This window comes from Conger conger, chromosome 5 (assembly GCF_963514075.1).
Source record: "Conger conger chromosome 5, fConCon1.1, whole genome shotgun sequence".
Lineage (NCBI taxonomy): Eukaryota > Metazoa > Chordata > Actinopteri > Anguilliformes > Congridae > Conger > Conger conger.
Window position 1 is genome coordinate 67,079,464 of NC_083764.1, and position 17,255 is coordinate 67,096,718.

Here is a 17,255-nt window from a genome sequence, read left to right on the forward strand (position 1 = left end):
CCCCATGCCAGGGAAGCCTGAGAGGGGGGGCTCTTACCACGACGACTCCTCCTACAGCGACTCACCCATGAACATTTCCAGCACCACATCGCTGAGTGACGAGACCCTCCGCTACGCCGGCAAGGAGCCGGGAGTGGATCCAGACGTGAAGCGGATCGAGGAGCTCCGGGCCTTCTCCCGCTTTCACAGGCCCGCCAGAACGGCGGGCCGGCCGCCTGTGGTGTCCGACCAAATGAACAAGACGTTTAGACGGGTGGGGCCAGCGCAAAGGGCGGCGGTGGCATCGTCTCACGTTCGAGGCGGAGCTCGGCTGCAGGGCCATCTTCTCCCCCCAAGGCATGAGCAGAACCGGGGAAGGGCTGTGCCCCTACTGGGGCTACCCGTCATCAAGCAGAACGTTCCAGGGGATAGAGATCAGAAGGGGGTACGAAGAGAATTCACCCAGCGAAGCTTCCAGTACCAGTCCCCCGGCCGGCGGCTCCCGGCAGCCCCTGGACACGAGCTCGTCTGCTGCTCCTGTGGAGATCTAACCAAAGTGCAGGAGGAGGAGGAGGCCGTGGCGATCCAGGAGAGGATGCCACACCCAAAAACGGGAGGCAGGAATGAGACAGCCCAAAGACAACAGATTAACATCAACCAAGGGGCTAACAGGGCCTTTCCAGGCAAGGGCAAGAACGCAAGGGCCGGGGGGGAAACCGCCCCCCGACGACCCCTCAGCTCGTCCCTCAGATCGCTGAGCGTCACCAGCCTGGAGGAGGGCTACAGCAAGACCTGGGTGCGGAACAGGCACCACACAACCTCCGGCCACGCCCACGAGGCCGTGAGACACTCCAGTGGGCGTGGCCTGTGTGAGCGCAGTCATGAGCGGGAAAGCTCCCCGAGCTCCGTCAGCCTGGACTCGGAGGACGACCTGCTGCAGAAGTGCATCACCTCCGGGATGCCCGCACACAGGAAGCGGCTGGCAGCCGCCCGCAAAAAGAAGGCAGAGAAGAGGCAGAGGGCCAAGACCGAGCGCGAAGCCGCACAGAACGCCTTCGGGAGTTGGGATTCAGACCAGGATCCGGGCAGCGAGGGGGACACGGCGTCCGATTCGGACCTCAATAGCGTGGAGTGGCGGGCCATCCAGGAGGGCGCGAGGTCTGTGGTCATGCACCTGCAGGCAGTGTCCCAGTCCCAGGAGCCCTCCTCTGAGACTGAGTCCGAGTCGGGGCTCTCCCTCATGTCCGGCGTCTTGAGCCTCCGCTCCAAACCCGGCGGGAAAGACAAAGGGAATGGGAAAATGCCAGAGGGCCGGAATGCCGGGAAGCCCCTGGACTTCTCCCAGCGGAAGCCGGTCCCGAACATGCCCATGATCTTCAGGGGGAGGACCGTGATCTACACCCCCAAGAAGGAGTCCATCTCGCAGAGGCCACCCCCAACCAAAGTGCCGCCAGCGAAAAACCCGAGCTTGGCTCAGCACCGGTCCAAGAGCTTGCACAGGCTGGCACAGCCTGGCGATCAGCAGCCCGAATTCTACTTGCCGAAACGCAGCTCCACACCCCCTGCACGAATCCCCAAGAGCTCGTCCTCTGGTTCCACCTCGTCCCAGAGCTCCACCCCGCTAAAGCGGCCCCAGAAGAAGTCCAGCTCTCCCTTGTCGCCGGAGAAACCTGCCCAAAAATGTGGAGCAGTAAGAGGAGCAGTCAGCAGTCCATGCAGGGGTCGCAAGGAGGCCATCTCGCCACCATCTACCCAGAGAGCTGCCACACCCAGGCCCCCAGAGCCCAAGAAGACTCACAAATCGCCAGTTCGTATCCCATTCATGCAGAATCTACCTAAACCGCCTTCCAGAACCATCTCCCCCCTGGTCACCAGTGAGCCATCCAGCATCGGCGGCCAGCAAAGGTCACCAGCTGTCCGTGGCAGGCAACCTCTGTCCGCCGGCAACCGCCTTAACCCGCCAAACCGCTCCGGACGTGGTCCCGCTCACAACTCGGATCGCAGCGGCTTCCTGCGGCAGCTGACCTTCATCAAGGAGACCCCGCCCCGCGTGTCCAGGAGGGAAGCGATGGGGGGCGGAGGGTCACGGTCGGTGCCCACGTCTCAGTGCGCGTCGCCCCGCAGGGTGCGGCCTGTAGCCCCCGCCGTGTTCCTCTGCTCGTCCCGCTGCCAGGAGCTGAAGGACACTGTGCAGGGAAGAGGCCTGAGCCGAGGGCAGGGGGCGGGACTAGGGCAGAAGCAGAGGCTGCTGGGACAGAGCCCATCGATGACCAGGGCCAGTTCTGGCAGCGACCGAGACCTTTCAGTGGGCCGCCCGGCCCGAAGAGCTGGGTCGGAGAGCCCAAGCCGGGCGCCCCAGAAGGGCGGAGTCGCCTCCTCCACCACCGGACTGGGCAGGCCACGGAACAGCGAGACGTTCAAGCGTTACTCGTCGTCCCCGGCCATCAACGCCCTGAACCGCACGGCGAGCCGCTCCTCCATGCGCTCGTCCTCCTCCGACTCCAGCGGGAGGGCCAAGAGCGAGGCTGGGGGTGTGGCCCGCGCGGGCGTGGCCCGCGGGGGCGTGGCGAAGAGCGGGGTCACCTGGAGGAGGATCCGGGATGAGGATGTGCCTCACATCCTGAGGAGCACGCTGCCCTCTAACGCGCTGCCCCTGGTGCCATCGCCCGAGGGGAAGAACTCGCCGATACCGCCGATACCGCCGCGCCGGACGAGCGACGCCACCGTGCAGACCGACGACTTCTCCAGCAGGACCACCTCCAGCACCTCCCCGACCCGGGAGGGGAACCCGGCCACTAAGATGAGGAGTGGGGGCCCCCACAGCGCCAAACCCCCCCCCTCGCTGCCCGCAGAGGGGCACAGCGGGGGGGGCGGCGGCGTGGGCCACTTCCGCCAGAGCTGCCCCAGCCAGGCCGTCAGAGTCACGCCCTTCAACTACACGCCCAGCCCTGCGCCCTCCGGTCCACAGGATGCCCCGACAAGACCCCCAAAACTCAGCGAGGCACAAGAGGAGGAGCTCCCGGCTCAGTGAAGCATGTAAAACACACACACACTCACACACACACACACACACACACAGAAAACGCATACATGCTCTACATACTCAGATCTCAAGGTATCCTCATACCACCCAATGCTTTTTCACTCAGGATATTCTGCTGTCTGACATTACCTCTGGAGTCTTACATTTCAAATGTGTTCATTTCTCTGAGTTCAGGAGTCTGTCCGTCCTCAAGGACAGTCCTTAATGGCTATTTGCGCTCAAATGCATCCTTCAATCATGTGTTCAGCGAGAAAATATGAAACCTTGCGTCAACTTTCCTGACTGACTTTTCAGCTAAAAGCTTAAAGTGGAAATGCTTCAATCTGCCATGACTGAAAGGAGGTTACTCAACGGCAACGGTTACTCTGTCAACCAACGGGGAACCTCTGAGGAACGCTCACGGCTGCAGGCGCTGCACTTCTTTTCTACTTTTTTATAACTGCACAAACGGTTTACTTTTCCTCTGTTCGATGTGTTTGAAGTAGCCTATTGTGCTAACAAGGAAAAGTAAACAAGTTAGCTCCTCATGTTACAGGATATAGGCTACTTGCCCACAGGAGAAAGCTGAGAGAAAACGATGTGCAAACAACCACGGCAGAGGCCTGGAGGGTGGGGGATTGGTGTGCTCACAGCACGCTACTTACCGGTAGCCTGTAATTCAAAATATTGAATTTTATTGTGACTGTAGAAACCATTTAAGGCCTGACCGCCCTGCTAAGACCAGTTGGGATGCTAAACTGGCTTAAGCTGTATTTTCAACACTTCTAGCTGGTCTGTGGCTAGTCAAAGCTGGTAGGGTATTGAAACACAAACACACACACACACACACACAAAACATTAATTCTGCCTCAAACATTTCCAGTACTGGATGGAAGGCGCGCAGCACTTAATTGTATGTATTATTAAACACGTGTGGTGTCAGCTCAGCGTACCCTCTCACCTGTGTGTGGCATCAATGCAGCCGCTGGCTTTAGCAGCGTCATGTCAATTCTCTGAATCCGTTACCTGCAGTCTTTTCTCAACCTGAAACCGAACGACCAACACCGCCGAACTTCTCTGGACAAGAGCACTCGGTACTTCTGCCCCGCCTGGACTACGGGTGTATGCCCGAATAAAGACACTCCCAATTCATCAAATGAAAGACGAAATATACTAATAACAGTGGATGCCTCCCTTTCAAATAGCATTCCAGTGGTCGTTCTTGAATTAGCTTTGTGACTGTGTTAATTTGTCCGATGAAAAAAAGAAAAAAAAGAACTGTAGACTGCTGTGTTATCGTATGCTGTGTGTGTTTATTGTGTTTGGCCTCTAAAACCATAATGAACTTCAGTTAAATAATGATGATAATAAATAAAATAAAAAAATTAAAAAAACATGTTAAAAATGTAATGACAGTAGGATATTAACAGGTAATATTGAGTGCATTTTGTATTTGCCGCTTTAACTGAATTTAGTCAGCAGTCAAGCAACGGAGTCTTGGAGGGAATAACCTTGTTGGAAACTGTCCAGCACTTCAGCCGCGTAAAAACCAGTCCAGCTCACTATGCTTTTCACGCAAAAACATCGTTCTTGAAAGAGCAGGAGACACCTACGTTACTGTCTCTGGACTACAGAGAAACTGTCGTAACTCCTTCAGACGATTGTCACACATACCTGAGGTTCTAGGTGTCAGTTCCTCGAAAACTAGTAGTCAACTGTCCTTTCCACGGAGGTCAATCTCGGTTTACCATTTCAAACTATTCAACCGTTCAAAAGCAGCGTGGTCAACTGTATCCGTTTAATTTTTACCCCCAATGCCCACCAGGGGGCAGAAACTGCCATGTAAATACATTATTTGCACTGTGTATCTGCGAAGTGTAACAACCCTTTATATTTCAGTATTATGTGCTGATACACACATGGAGCTGATTATGTATTTCCGTGAGTTGGGGCTGAAATAGATATATACATTTATTTGTTGTGCTTTGTGGAATTGCGACCTCATTGTAATGTTCCAGGCCTGCTTGTTTTTGGTGTGTTTTTTGGGGGGGAGCTGAACGGCGGTCAGAAACACCGTCTCTGAGAGGAGCCGGGTAACAAGTCTCACACGGAGGGGGCAAGAAATAAAAGACACACTGTTTTCATCTAATTAGCATTAAAAGGAATTTTATTAAAAGTGATTCTCTCTCTCTCTCTTTCATATATATATATATATATATATATATATATATATATTAGAAAATTAAGGAAAAATCCATAACAAAAACGAAATATGCAGTACAGCCCCAACGCTTCAGCACTCTCACTGTATCACATTAAATTACTATTTGCTGTTTTTATGTAGAACTCATGACAGAGTTTAAAATCACCTACTTAGCAGTCTTAAAAAAAAAAATAATAATCCAGTTAAGTTTTCCATCAAGTCCATGAATCTGATCTTTCTTCCTCTGTGGTAGCTGCTCAGTGGACACAGAGCACACACGTGATCCCACAATGCACTTCACCAGCAAAGTTCTCTGCTTTGAGGTAGCCCGTGGCACTCTCCTTCCCTCGCCGACGCCCGGAAGGCAGCAGGTTCAGCTGCGCTTCACCACGGATGATGGGTTGAATGAACTTTCATCAATCCTATCTTTACCCACAGTGCTGAGCTTGAGCTTGCTAGTTCACAAGTCTGTCGCTGTTAAGTTGTCTAGCGCCAGCTGCTGACTTCCGGGCATCACTGAGGGAAGGAGAGCGCCTGGCTCTGCCTGGAACCTTACTGAGCCTTCCTGAGGCATTTCACAGCCAGGAATCGTTCCCCCTTTCTGGGCGAGTCCTGGGCCCTGCTCCCATCACTGAGCTCCGGGGAGCTGCCCGGTGACAATAAGCAAAAAATAAAATAGATTATGAAGTCCTGTAGGTTTGTAAACCTGAGTCTGAGGGTTCCCGAGAGCAGTTTCATTAGCTAAAGACTGAGGAGGAAAAGCTGAGGGATAGCGTCGATAAAATTGTGCAGGTGGGGGGGGGGGGTTCCATTCGTCAGTTTTCCGGGTTTTCCACCGTTCACTGGGACTTCTCGTGAGACAGGACCATTTTGGCAGCTGCAAACAGGAATAAAAAAAGGCTTTAAAAAATGCAGGAGGGGGGTAGGGGTGTGTGTGAGTGTGTAGAGGTGTGTGTGTGTGTAGAGGTGTGGGGTGTGTGTGTGTGTGTATGAGGGTGAGTGTGTGTGTGTAGAGGTGTGGGGTGTGTCTGTGTGTGTGGAGGTGTGGGGTGTGTGTGTGTGTGTGTGTGTAGAGGTGTGGGGTGTGTGTGTGTGTGTGTGTAGAGGTGTGGGGTGTGTGTGTGTGTGTGTGTGTGTGGAGGTGTGGGGTGTGTGTGTGTGTGTGGAGGTGTGGGGTGTGTGTGTGTGTGTGTGTGTGGAGGTGTGGGGTGTGTGTGTGTGTGTGTGTAGAGGTGTGGGGTGTGTGTGTGTGTGTGTGTGTGTAGAGGTGTGGGGTGTGTGTGTGTGTGTGGAGGTGTGGGGTGTGTGTGTGTGTGTGTGTGTGTAGAGGTGTGGGGTGTGTGTGTGTGCATGTGTGTGTAGAGGTGTGGGGGGGGTGTGAGTGTGTGTGTGGGGTGTGTGTGTGTGTGTGTAGAGATGTGGGGTGTGTGTGTGTGTGTGTAGAGGTGTGTGTGTGTGTGTGTGTGTGTAGAGGTGTGGGGGGGGGGGGGGGGGTGTGGGGGGGGGGAATGAGAGGTTTATTTTAACACTCTACAGCTGCTGGAAGAGTACAGTATGTAATGACACACTTATTCTTTAAAATAAATGACAAAGCTATTCATTTCACTTATATAAAGGAGAAAGCTACAATTACAAAAATAATAAGGCTATAATGAAATAAGGACAAATTAGCTCATTAAAATAAAGCTAAATTTAAAGAACACAACTTGAATTGTGTACCACAGAGAAAACTAAAATAATTTTAAAAAAACAGAAAAAGAATACAATTTCGCTTAATGGTACATGGTAAAAAAGAATCGTAAAAAAAAAACCTGTACCAAGATTAAATCTTCCCTAAAATGTGACACAAATAAAAAGTTATGTAATTATTGGTGAGAATAAGCTTTTATTTTTATAAAGAAAGCTCCACTTAAATAAAGGGTGTCAGTCATGAGGTGATACGTGGAAGGAATGTGTCCCAGTCATGAGAATGTTAAGTTGCACAGTCACGAGGCGCTGCTCCAGAGACTGGTAAAGACGTGCATTATGGAGCTCCACGTTTTAACGAGAAACTTCCTTTAGGCAGAAAGAGACAGGGATCAGGAGCAGCCTGCTTAAACGAAAACTTTAACCAGCTGATCTTTATCCTGAAATGATACTCCTGCTCTGCTCCTCGACCGACTTGTCTGACAGCCAGGCCGAAGTTAAAACTCGCCAGAACAAGTCAGCATGCCTCCCAGGCTGAAACAGCGCCCACCCCCCAGTCAGCCTGCCTCCCAGGCTGAAACAGCGCCCACCGCCCCGTCAGCATGCCTCCCAGGCTGAAACAGCGCCCACCGCCCCCAGTCAGCATGCCTCCCAGGCTGAAACAGCGCCCACCCCCCAGTCAGCCTGCCTCCCAGGCTGAAACAGCACCCATCGCCCCCAGTCAGCCTGCCTCCCAGGCTGAAACAGCGCCCACCGCCCCCAGTCAGCCTGCCTCCCAGGCTGAAACAGCGCCCATCGCCCAGTCAGCCTGCCTCCCAGGCTGAAACAGCGCCCACCCCCCAGTCAGCCTGCCTCCCAGGCTGAAACAGCGCCCACCCCCCAGTCAGCCTGCCTCCCAGGCTGAAACAGCGCCCACCCCCCAGTCAGCCTGCCTCCCAGGCTGAAACAGCGCCCACCCCCCAGTCAGCCTGCCTCCCAGGCTGAAACAGCGCCCACCCCCCAGTCAGCCTGCCTCCCAGGCTGAAACAGCACCCACCCCCCAGTCAGCCTGCCTCCCAGGCTGAAACAGCGCCCACCGCCCCCAGTCAGCCTGCCTCCCAGGCTGAAACAGCGCCCACCGCCCCCAGTCAGCCTGCCTCCCAGGCTGAAACAGCGCCCACCCCCCAGTCAGCCTGCCTCCCAGGCTGAAACAGCGCCCACCGCCCCCAGTCAGCATGCCTCCCAGGCTGAAACAGCGCCCACCCCCCAGTCAGCCTGCCTCCCAGGCTGAAACAGCGCCCACCGCCCCGTCAGCATGCCTCCCAGGCTGAAACAGCACCCACCCCCCAGTCAGCCTGCCTCCCAGGCTGAAACAGTGCCCACCGCCCAGTCAGCATGCCTCCCAGGCTGAAACAGCGCCCACCGCCCCAGTCAGCCTGCCTCCCAGGCTGAAACAGCGCCCATCCCCCAGTCAGCATGCCTCCCAGGCTGAAACAGCACCCACCGCCCCGTCAGCATGCCTCCCAGGCTGAAACAGCGCCCACCCCCCAGTCAGCATGCCTCCCAGGCTGAAACAGTGCCCACCGCCCCCAGTCAGCCTGCCTCCCAGGCTGAAACAGCGCCCACCCCCCAGTCAGCATGCCTCCCAGGCTGAAACAGCGCCCACCGCCCAGTCAGCATGCCTCCCAGGCTGAAACAGCGCCCACCCCCCAGTCAGCCTGCCTCCCAGGCTGAAACAGCGCCCACCCCCCAGTCAGCATGCCTCCCAGGCTGAAACAGTGCCCACCGCCCCGTCAGCCTGCCTCCCAGGCTGAAACAGCACCCATCGCCCCGTCAGCATGCCTCCCAGGCTGAAACAGGGCCCATCGCCCCCAGTCAGCCTGCCTCCCAGGCTGAAACAGCACCCACCGCCCCGTCAGCCTGCCTCCCAGGCTGAAACAGCACCCACCCCCCAGTCAGCCTGCCTCCCAGGCTGAAACAGCGCCCACCGCCCCGTCAGCATGCCTCCCAGGCTGAAACAGCGCCCATCGCCCCCAGTCAGCATGCCTCCCAGGCTGAAACAGCGCCCATCCCCCAGTCAGCATGCCTCCCAGGCTGAAACAGCGCCCACCCCCCAGTCAGCATGCCTCCCAGGCTGAAACAGCGCCCATCGCCCAGTCAGCCTGCCTCCCAGGCTGAAACAGCGCCCATCGCCCCCAGTCAGCCTGCCTCCCAGGCTGAAACAGCGCCCACCGCCCAGTCAGCATGCCTCCCAGGCTGAAACAGCGCCCACCCCCCAGTCAGCCTGCCTCCCAGGCTGAAACAGCGCCCACCGCCCCCCGTCAGCCTGCCTCCCAGGCTGAAACAGCACCCACCGCCCAGTCAGCATGCCTCCCAGGCTGAAACAGTGCCCACCGCCCCGTCAGCCTGCCTCCCAGGCTGAAACAGCGCCCATCCCCCAGTCAGCATGCCTCCCAGGCTGAAACAGCACCCACCGCCCAGTCAGCATGCCTCCCAGGCTGAAACAGCGCCCATCGCCCCAGTCAGCCTGCCTCCCAGGCTGAAACAGCGCCCACCGCCCCAGCCCCACCTCCCGCTGCCTGCCCTTAACCCGACGCCTCACTTCCCACTCCACACGGCTCGGGCAGAGCAGGCTGCTGGAGTTTAATTGTAATTGTTTTTTGTTTTTTATTATTAGTAGAAATGTTTTGGGGGTTTATTAAATAATTCTAAATAAAAACAGGAAGCAGCAGCAAACCTCTAAAATAATCAATTTAGAATTCTGTGGCTGTCACCCAGGTGAGTGTAAACAGATTCTACAATGGGAGCAGAGAAAGATTCAACATTCAATATTCAAGGGTCAATGTTGCTCTCCAAATGTATTAATATTATCATTTTGTCTGTAGTTTGACATAAATCTTATGCTTAATGAGCAACCTCCAAAACAACAGCAGTACACAGAACGTTCCGGACATCAATACACAGTACAGCCAGCAGTGGACACGCCCAAAACACACACCCACCCACCCCCCCCACCCCACCCCACCCCACCCCACCCCACCCGGTCATAAACCAGGGAGAGGGCCTAAAGTCAACACCCCATGTCAATAAAGGGAGCCACATCACAACCTGTTTAACCCAGACCGGGTTGGTAGCAGTGTGCGGAGACATCATTAATAAACAAAAAAATTGGGAAATCCCTTTAAGTGCTGAAAAGACTAATTCCTTGGGCTGAATCTGCCGGAGCCAAGAGAGCACACTGCACTCCAGTGTGTGTGCTGATGTGTGTGTATACGCACAACCTGCTTCCTGTCTCCAGTTTGGCCAGTTTTGTTCACAAGTGTTGACTGCCTCATTTACCCTCACATAATTACATAACTGGCCCTCAGCGACCCCGGCCACACCCCAGGGAGCAGCACCTTCTTTGCCCATGTCCTTGGCCTTGTTGCTGAGGTCGTTCACCACGGTGTCCAGGGCGGCCTGGTGCTCCAGGAAGAAGGGCCGAATGGCACGATGGTACACCACATGAGACCCGTTCCAGGAGACCGGAGCCATGCACCACAGCAAGAACACACACTGGGGAGAGGGGAGAGAGAGTAAGGTGGAGCCATGCACCACAGCAAGAACACACACTGGGGAGAGGGGAGAGAGAGTAAGGTGGAGCCATGCACCACAGCAAGAACACACACTGGGGAGAGGGGAGAGAGAGTAAGGTGGAGCCATGCACCACAGCAAGAACACACACTGAGGAGAGGGGGAGAGAGAGAGGGGGAGAGAGGAGGAAAGAGAGAGGGGGAGAGAGGGGGAGAGAGGAGGAGGGGGAAGAGGAGGGAGTGAGATGAACCTCATATTGCTGTGTTGATTTTAAGGGAGAACTTTGAGCAATACTGCTAATAAGAGCAATGAGGGAAGGAGAGAGAGAACAGGAGAGGGAGAGAGAGGGAGAGAGAGAACAGGAGAGAGGGAGAGAGAGAACAGGAGAAAGAGAGACGGAGACAGGGAGAGAGAGAGGGAGAGAGAACAGGAGAGAGAGGGGGAGACAGGGAGAGAGAGAACAGGAGAGAGGGAGAGAGCACAGGAAAGGGAGAGAGAGAGAGAGGGCATACCTTTGCTATGTAGTAGAAGGGGAACCAGAAGAGGAAGATGTCGGAGAAAAACTCAGCCAGGTTGAAGAGGCCGTACACCACCCAGTAGGTCAGCCATTTTGTATCATCGTCCTTATTGGAGCTCTCGATGGCTTTGATGCTGTGCGAGGAAGACAACCCTCAATCAACCCTCAAACGGCCCTCAAACGGCCCTCAAACGGCCCTCAAACGGCCCTCAAACAACCCTCAAACAACCCTCAAACAGCCCTCAAACAGCCCTCAAACAGCCCTCAAACAACCCTCAAACAACCCTCAAACAACCCTCAAACAGCCCTTAAACAACCTGCAGCCAACCACCTTCAAGGACATGCTTTTCCTCTACAATATTCGCCGTATCCGTCATCTCCTGACGGACAAAGCCACCCAGCTCCTAGTCCAGGCCCTAGCCGTTCTCCCAGCGTGTGCCATCAAGCCCCTCCAGCTGGTCCAGAATGCTGCAGCCCGCCTGATCACCAGTCAGCCCAGGTCGGCTCATGTCACCCCGCTTCTCATTGGCCTCCACTGGCTTCCTATTGCCGCACACATCCATTTCAAGGCCCTAGTGTTGGCATTTCAGGCTGCTAAGGGGACTGCCCCACCTTACATACAATCCTTAATCACTCCCTACTCCCCAGCAAGACCACTCCGGTCTGCCAGCTCTGGTCGCCTTACGATTCCCTCTCTACGGGCACCTGGCGGTCGAGCTGCACGTTTACGCCTGTTTTCTGTTCTGATTCCTCAGTGGTGGAATGACTTGCCTACCACTGTCAGAACAGCAGAATCCCTCCCCCTATTTCGACGCAGACTCAAAACCCACCTTTTCAAACTGTACCTTAGTCCTCCCTCCTGATCCCCCCCCCTTTCTGATATCCCTATCCCTTTTGTCTAACCCCCCAAATTAAAAATGTCATTGCACTTATGATGACTGTATGTTTAGAACAGCACTTGTGTATTTTACTAGTTATGGATGTGTTTCTTTAACTTGTGGAAGAACCTATGCACTTGTAAGTTGCTTTGGATTAAAAGCGTCTGCCAAATGACTAAAATGTAAATGTAATGTAATGCTTTATGGAAACATCCACCGAGAGATCTTAAAGGACATGACTGGCACATATATTCGTCTTACAGCATAAAGGGACATCCCTCAAAATAAAATGCTGTATCGAGCCCCTAACATGTTACAGTTAAACAGGACATCCCTCACAGCTCTCTTGCATCCCAATTAGAACATGTATTTATTCGTGCCCTGCCTCGTGTACATATTGAGTCTAGTGCAGGGCGATCTACTGCCCTGTAGGTTTTCACTCCAACCCGAACAAAGCCACACCTCATTCAACAACTAGAGCAGGGCTGCCCAACCCTGTTCCTGGAGATCTACTGTCCTGTAGGTTTTCACGCACACACCTTAGTCAACGGCTAGAGATCTTACTGAGCTGCTAATTACTAGAATCAGGTGTGCCACATTAGTGTTGAAATGAACATCTACAGGATGGCAGATCTGCAGGAACAGGGTTGGGCAGCCCTGCTCTAAAGGGACATCTCTCACATATACATGTTCTGCTGGCTGCCTAAAGGGACATTCCTCATGTACATACTGCGCTACCAGGCTGCTGAGGACCTAAAATATCTGTCGGATACGGTTCCTGAAATGAAGCCAGGAACAGCTTACTAAACTTAAGCTGTGTGTGTGTGTGTGTGTGTGCGCGTGTGTGTGTCTCTGTTCCTATGTGTGTGTGCGTGTTGTTGTTGATAATGGAAAGCGGAGAGGTGTCCATTTTAGAGGTTGGTGGTACATTTGATTTTAGCCTAGAAGAGGCTGAAGTATCAGCTCCTGGTGTCAGCCATAGAACAACATGGCTATAAGTGTAAACTGTTAGTTTTTATATTTGGCAGCCTTGGCAATGTCCACGCAATGTCCAGGTCTGGGTCTCTGTAAAGCTGCTTTGTAACAATGCCCTTTGTGAAAGGAGACAGGAACAAACCTGGGAGGAGCCGGGCGGTGTTTGCGGTAATACTCACGAGACGAAAGCCGGATACGCGAAGCCAATCAGGTTGCAGAGGAGCGAGGCACCGTAGCCGAAGATCAGATACACACCAATCACAGCCAGCGCCCCTGGGCAAACACAGAGCACACACAGACCGGCTGAATCAGCCACATCAGCACCCCTGGGCAAACCCAAATCACCGGGGCTTGAACAACCAACCAGTCATGTACCTTAACCATGTAGCCCAGATATTTTCCAAAGAGTACATTTTTGATGACCATTTCATCCATCTGATGATCTTTCTACCTATTTCTCTGCATTCTAATGGATATTTGTGACCTCACACCTTTATGGGATAAGGGCTCTTCCCCCCAAGACTCTTAGTGAGGCTACTTATAAACCAGAAATCATTCCCATCACATAGTTCCACTTCTTTTCCTCGACACTTTCGCGGGAGAGACAACAGAAAACAAGAAGATGAGGCGCCCTGTAGCAACCCCGGTCTCTCCCGGTCTCCCCCGGTCTCCCCCGGTCTCTCCCGGTCTCCCCCGGTCTCCCCCGGTCTCCCCCGGTCTCTCCCGGTCTCTCCCGGTCTCCCCCGGTCTCTCCCGGTCTCCCCCGGTCTCCCCCGGTCTCCCCCGGTCTCTCCCGGTCTCTCCCGGTCTCTCCCGGTCTCGCGGGGGCCCACAGGAGAATCTCTCACAGAGCTGTGAGAAGGTGGCCCCGGCCCCCACAGGCGTGAAACATTCCCACCCCCCACCCTCCCCCACCCTCCCCCACCCTCCCACCCTCCCACACCCTCCCCCACCCTCCCACGAATACACATCCCGAATACACCCTGATTGTGCCAGGAGACAGCAGGAGACAGCCAGTAGACAGCCAGTAGACAGCCAGTAGACAACCAGAATGGGTTTTACTTGCAGAAGAGTGAGCCAGCGAGGGCCATGTTTGCGTAAGAAAATCATGGCATCAGGCAAGTGGGTGTAGCTGCAGCACGGCAGGGCGAAATATGCAGAATAATAATCAATATTTTAACATTTTTCCTCCTCTGCACTCTGCTCGAGGGCCACGACAGGAGGGCTCGAACCACCAACCATCTGTGTCCCAGTCATGTGCACTTTCCACTCCCACTCGATCCGTCCAGTGCCCTACACACATCATGTTACACATGTGTGTCACAGTCTATTCACAATCTCTGCTGAGATTCACCAACAGCAGGAGCACACTGAGGGCTGTCTGCAAATGCGCTTAAAAGGCATCAACATCAACCATTCATTCAGTAAAGGCCTGTACAAGACAGCATGAAACAGGAGCAGTGGTCAGAGCAGCAGTGTGGAGCAGTGGTCAGAGCAGCAGTGTGGAGCAGCAGTGTGGAGCAGTGGTCAGGGCAGCAGTGTGGAGCAGTGGTCAGAGCAGCAGTGTGGAGCAGTGGTCAGAGCAGCAGTGTGGAGCAGTGGTCAGAGCAGCAGTGTGGAGCAGTGGTCAGAGCAGCAGTGTGGAGCAGTGGTCAGAGCAGCAGTGTGGAGCAGTGGTCAGAGCAGCAGTGTGGAGCAGCAGTGTGGAGCAGTGGTCAGAGCAGCAGTGTGGAGCAGTGGTCAGAGCAGCAGTGTGGAGCAGCAGTGTGGAGCAGTGGTCAGAGCAGCAGTGTGGAGCAGTGGTCAGAGCAGCAGTGTGGAGCAGTGGTCAGAGCAGCAGTGTGGAGCAGTGGTCAGAGCAGGGTGTAAGTGATGCACTGAACAGCACTTGGACGGAGCAGAAAGTCTACCCTACACGCGGAAGACACCAGACACGCTGTGGATCCCTAACCCAGCAGAGAGGAGGAATCTGCAGGGATGTAGACCAGGCCCCCGCCCTTCACACAGAAATGGGATCTACTGGGCCCTGTTACCGTGTTAAAAATACCCCCCAGCACCAGCTGCTGGCACCCAAGGAATCGTGACCACGGGCAGGAGGGCAACAACATCCTGATCTGCCGCATCATCACGGCCCTCCAAGCCCCCCGTACCCGGTGACCTCTGTCATTTCACGTAAGCGCGAGAGAATAAAGCAGGCCAACCGTGAGACAGAAGAAGAACGAAAGAAGAATAAAGAACAGGACGAAAAAGCAGAAACAGTCAGGAATGGAAAGTACGCTATTGACATTACGGACTTTTTTATTTTTTTATCATACCGACTGCACTGCGTAACGTTGCGCCATGTCTTCGGGATTTCGTTATATGTCGCAACAGCGGAGAGCGAGAGATTTTTCTCAATTTGTATTGAGTTTGCATGCACCTGTCGTGCCTGCGGGGGTTATAAAAGCAGAAGTTTTTGTGTCGGCCGAATAAAAGATAACAGGATACTTCCCCATCCTCCTCGCGAGCGCCACACTCCATCAGTTGTCATCATTACAAGTGTGTTTGTCCAAAATCTGCCGAACAAATGTGTGCCCTAACAAGAAGCTATTTTTTATACACTAGCAGGTATACATATCATATATATGCCTACCGTGTGCATCGTACAACCCTGTCTGGATATAAAACTAGGCAGAAATCGCGCTCGTTTTGTCGCTCTAAACGTTAAGCAGGGTGCGAATTACTCTAGATCCTAACGCCGATCTGGCAGCAGCAACATGAACCGCATACACCCCATAGCTCACACACGACATATATCACATGTCATTAAGGAAGGGTCGAATACATAACAGCCTTTGTCAAGTTTAGAGTTATAGGATAACTATGCGTTCATTTAAGCATACTTGTGATTCGTCTCGCAATTTGTTGTATTCTTGTTTTGTCACATATTTCGTTGTTTAAAAAATTAATAAAATACATTTTTACGGTGGACGCCTCATATTTTATAACCAATATAAAACACGGTAGTATGGCCTTCTGTTTTCAATATTTGTAAATCATCATGATATCAGTGAATTATTTATATATCAGTGTTATTTTAACCTGGGAAAAGTTGAACAGTTGAATCGCAAGATCGTACAATTATCATTATGCTCTTTGCGTTTTTTTCTTTTCTTTATTATTATAATTTTTCATTTAGCTCATTGATACCAATATGTTTAAAGTCCACATGTTGCGTCTCAGATAACTTAAACAGTCAGTACGTGTTAGAAGCAGCGACAGCAGGGTATCGGCGAACCTTGCGCGTGGGTCCGGACACCATTACTTAACGTCTCTACAAATCAGCTCGCGCATTCACTGCTCTAAGACTGAGTGGCACAAAACAAAACAGTCCGTCTGACAGCAAACCCGGTAACTTACCGAAAAATATGAACTTTTTTTGCACTCCCGTCTTCTCCTCGATCTTCCCCAAGCAGTCCGTTACAGCGTTCTTTTCGTTCAGAAACTTTTCAAAGCGGTCGAGCAGGTCGCCAAACATAATTGCTAGCGTTGAGCGGTTTCTTGGACCGTATAAATGAATTGGAGAATTTAAAAACGGACTGTGCCACGGTCGTAGTATCCGTAATTAGCTATGCGTATATTTAAGCTCTTTAATTTCGCTGAGCGAAGACAAAAGTGTGTGCGCTTCGCAACCCTGCGGTCCGCCTGGCCAAGGCGCCGCGTCACCGTTCGGAGGCCGCCTCTATTCCTGACTCGTACATAGTGACCAATCGGAGACACCGATAGACTTGTGGGGGTAACTAAAATACTCCACAGGTTATGGTGCCCACCTCCGTTTCCAGGCTTTTAGCGAGAAGCGGATTTGTCTTTAGTTTTACGTAAGTAATCAAAAGCCTGAGGATGTGGACATTTAGGACTTCAGATAAACATAAGAACATAATTGAGTTAAAAAGCTTTTCTGAATGCAAAATAAGTATGGCACCGGCGATAGGCTACGCCTGCCTGGGGGGACAATGGCCAAACATAACCATCACCAAAGTGTGAATAAATATAAGTTTTAAGATGGAACCTCACTGGGAAATGCACCATTATCAATCTCACTGATCCTGGTCAGGTCACACCATTCACACATACTAATACTCACACTCATACTCACACCATTCACACACACCATTCACTCTCTCACACACACACACACACACACACCTACACACGCACACACACACACACACACACCTACACACCATTCACACACACCATTCACTCACACACACACACACACACACACACCTACACACCATTCACACACACCATTCACTCACACACACACACACACACACGCACACACCTACACACCATTCACTCACACACACACACACACTCACACACGCACACACCTACACACCATTCGCACACACCATTCACTCACACACACACACACACCTACACACCATTCACACACAC

At 53.1% G+C, this 17,255-nt stretch overlaps 2 protein-coding genes across 2 annotated transcripts in view; one reads left to right on the top strand and one right to left on the bottom strand.

Moving 5' to 3' along the window:
* The window catches only part of LOC133128452 (adenomatous polyposis coli protein 2-like), a 25,762-nt gene extending 20,581 nt beyond the window's left edge, over window positions 1-5,181 (top strand). The window contains exon 16 of the mRNA XM_061241979.1: window positions 1-5,181. This exon is cut by the window's left edge and continues 2,646 nt beyond it. Coding sequence (XP_061097963.1) covers window positions 1-3,010 — 3,010 coding nt within the window. The 3' untranslated portion in view covers window positions 3,011-5,181.
* Window positions 5,151-16,545, bottom strand: LOC133128453 (receptor expression-enhancing protein 6-like). Its single transcript, XM_061241980.1, has 5 exons — window positions 16,212-16,545; window positions 12,992-13,085; window positions 10,955-11,093; window positions 10,268-10,424; window positions 5,151-6,081 (listed from the first exon to the last, which is right to left on the bottom strand). The coding sequence occupies exons 1-5, from the start codon at window positions 16,327-16,329 to the stop codon at window positions 6,044-6,046; spliced, it is 546 nt and encodes a 181-aa protein (XP_061097964.1). The 5' UTR covers window positions 16,330-16,545; the 3' UTR covers window positions 5,151-6,043.
* Between the last annotated feature and the right edge of the window lie 710 nt (window positions 16,546-17,255).

What these genes read in the sequence shown, in the direction of transcription:
- LOC133128453 (XM_061241980.1), bottom strand. Translation starts at nt 16,329, where the DNA reads ATGTTTGGCGACCTGCTCGACCGCTTTGAAAAGTTTCTGAACGAAAAG. An exon ending in AAAAAAGTTCATATTTTTCG is followed by an intron (nt 13,086 to 16,211) that starts GTAAGTTACCGG and finishes GTGTTTGCCCAG; the next exon opens with GGGCGCTGGCTGTGATTGGT. An exon ending in GCGTATCCGGCTTTCGTCTC is followed by an intron (nt 11,094 to 12,991) that starts GTGAGTATTACC and finishes TTCCTCGCACAG; the next exon opens with CATCAAAGCCATCGAGAGCT.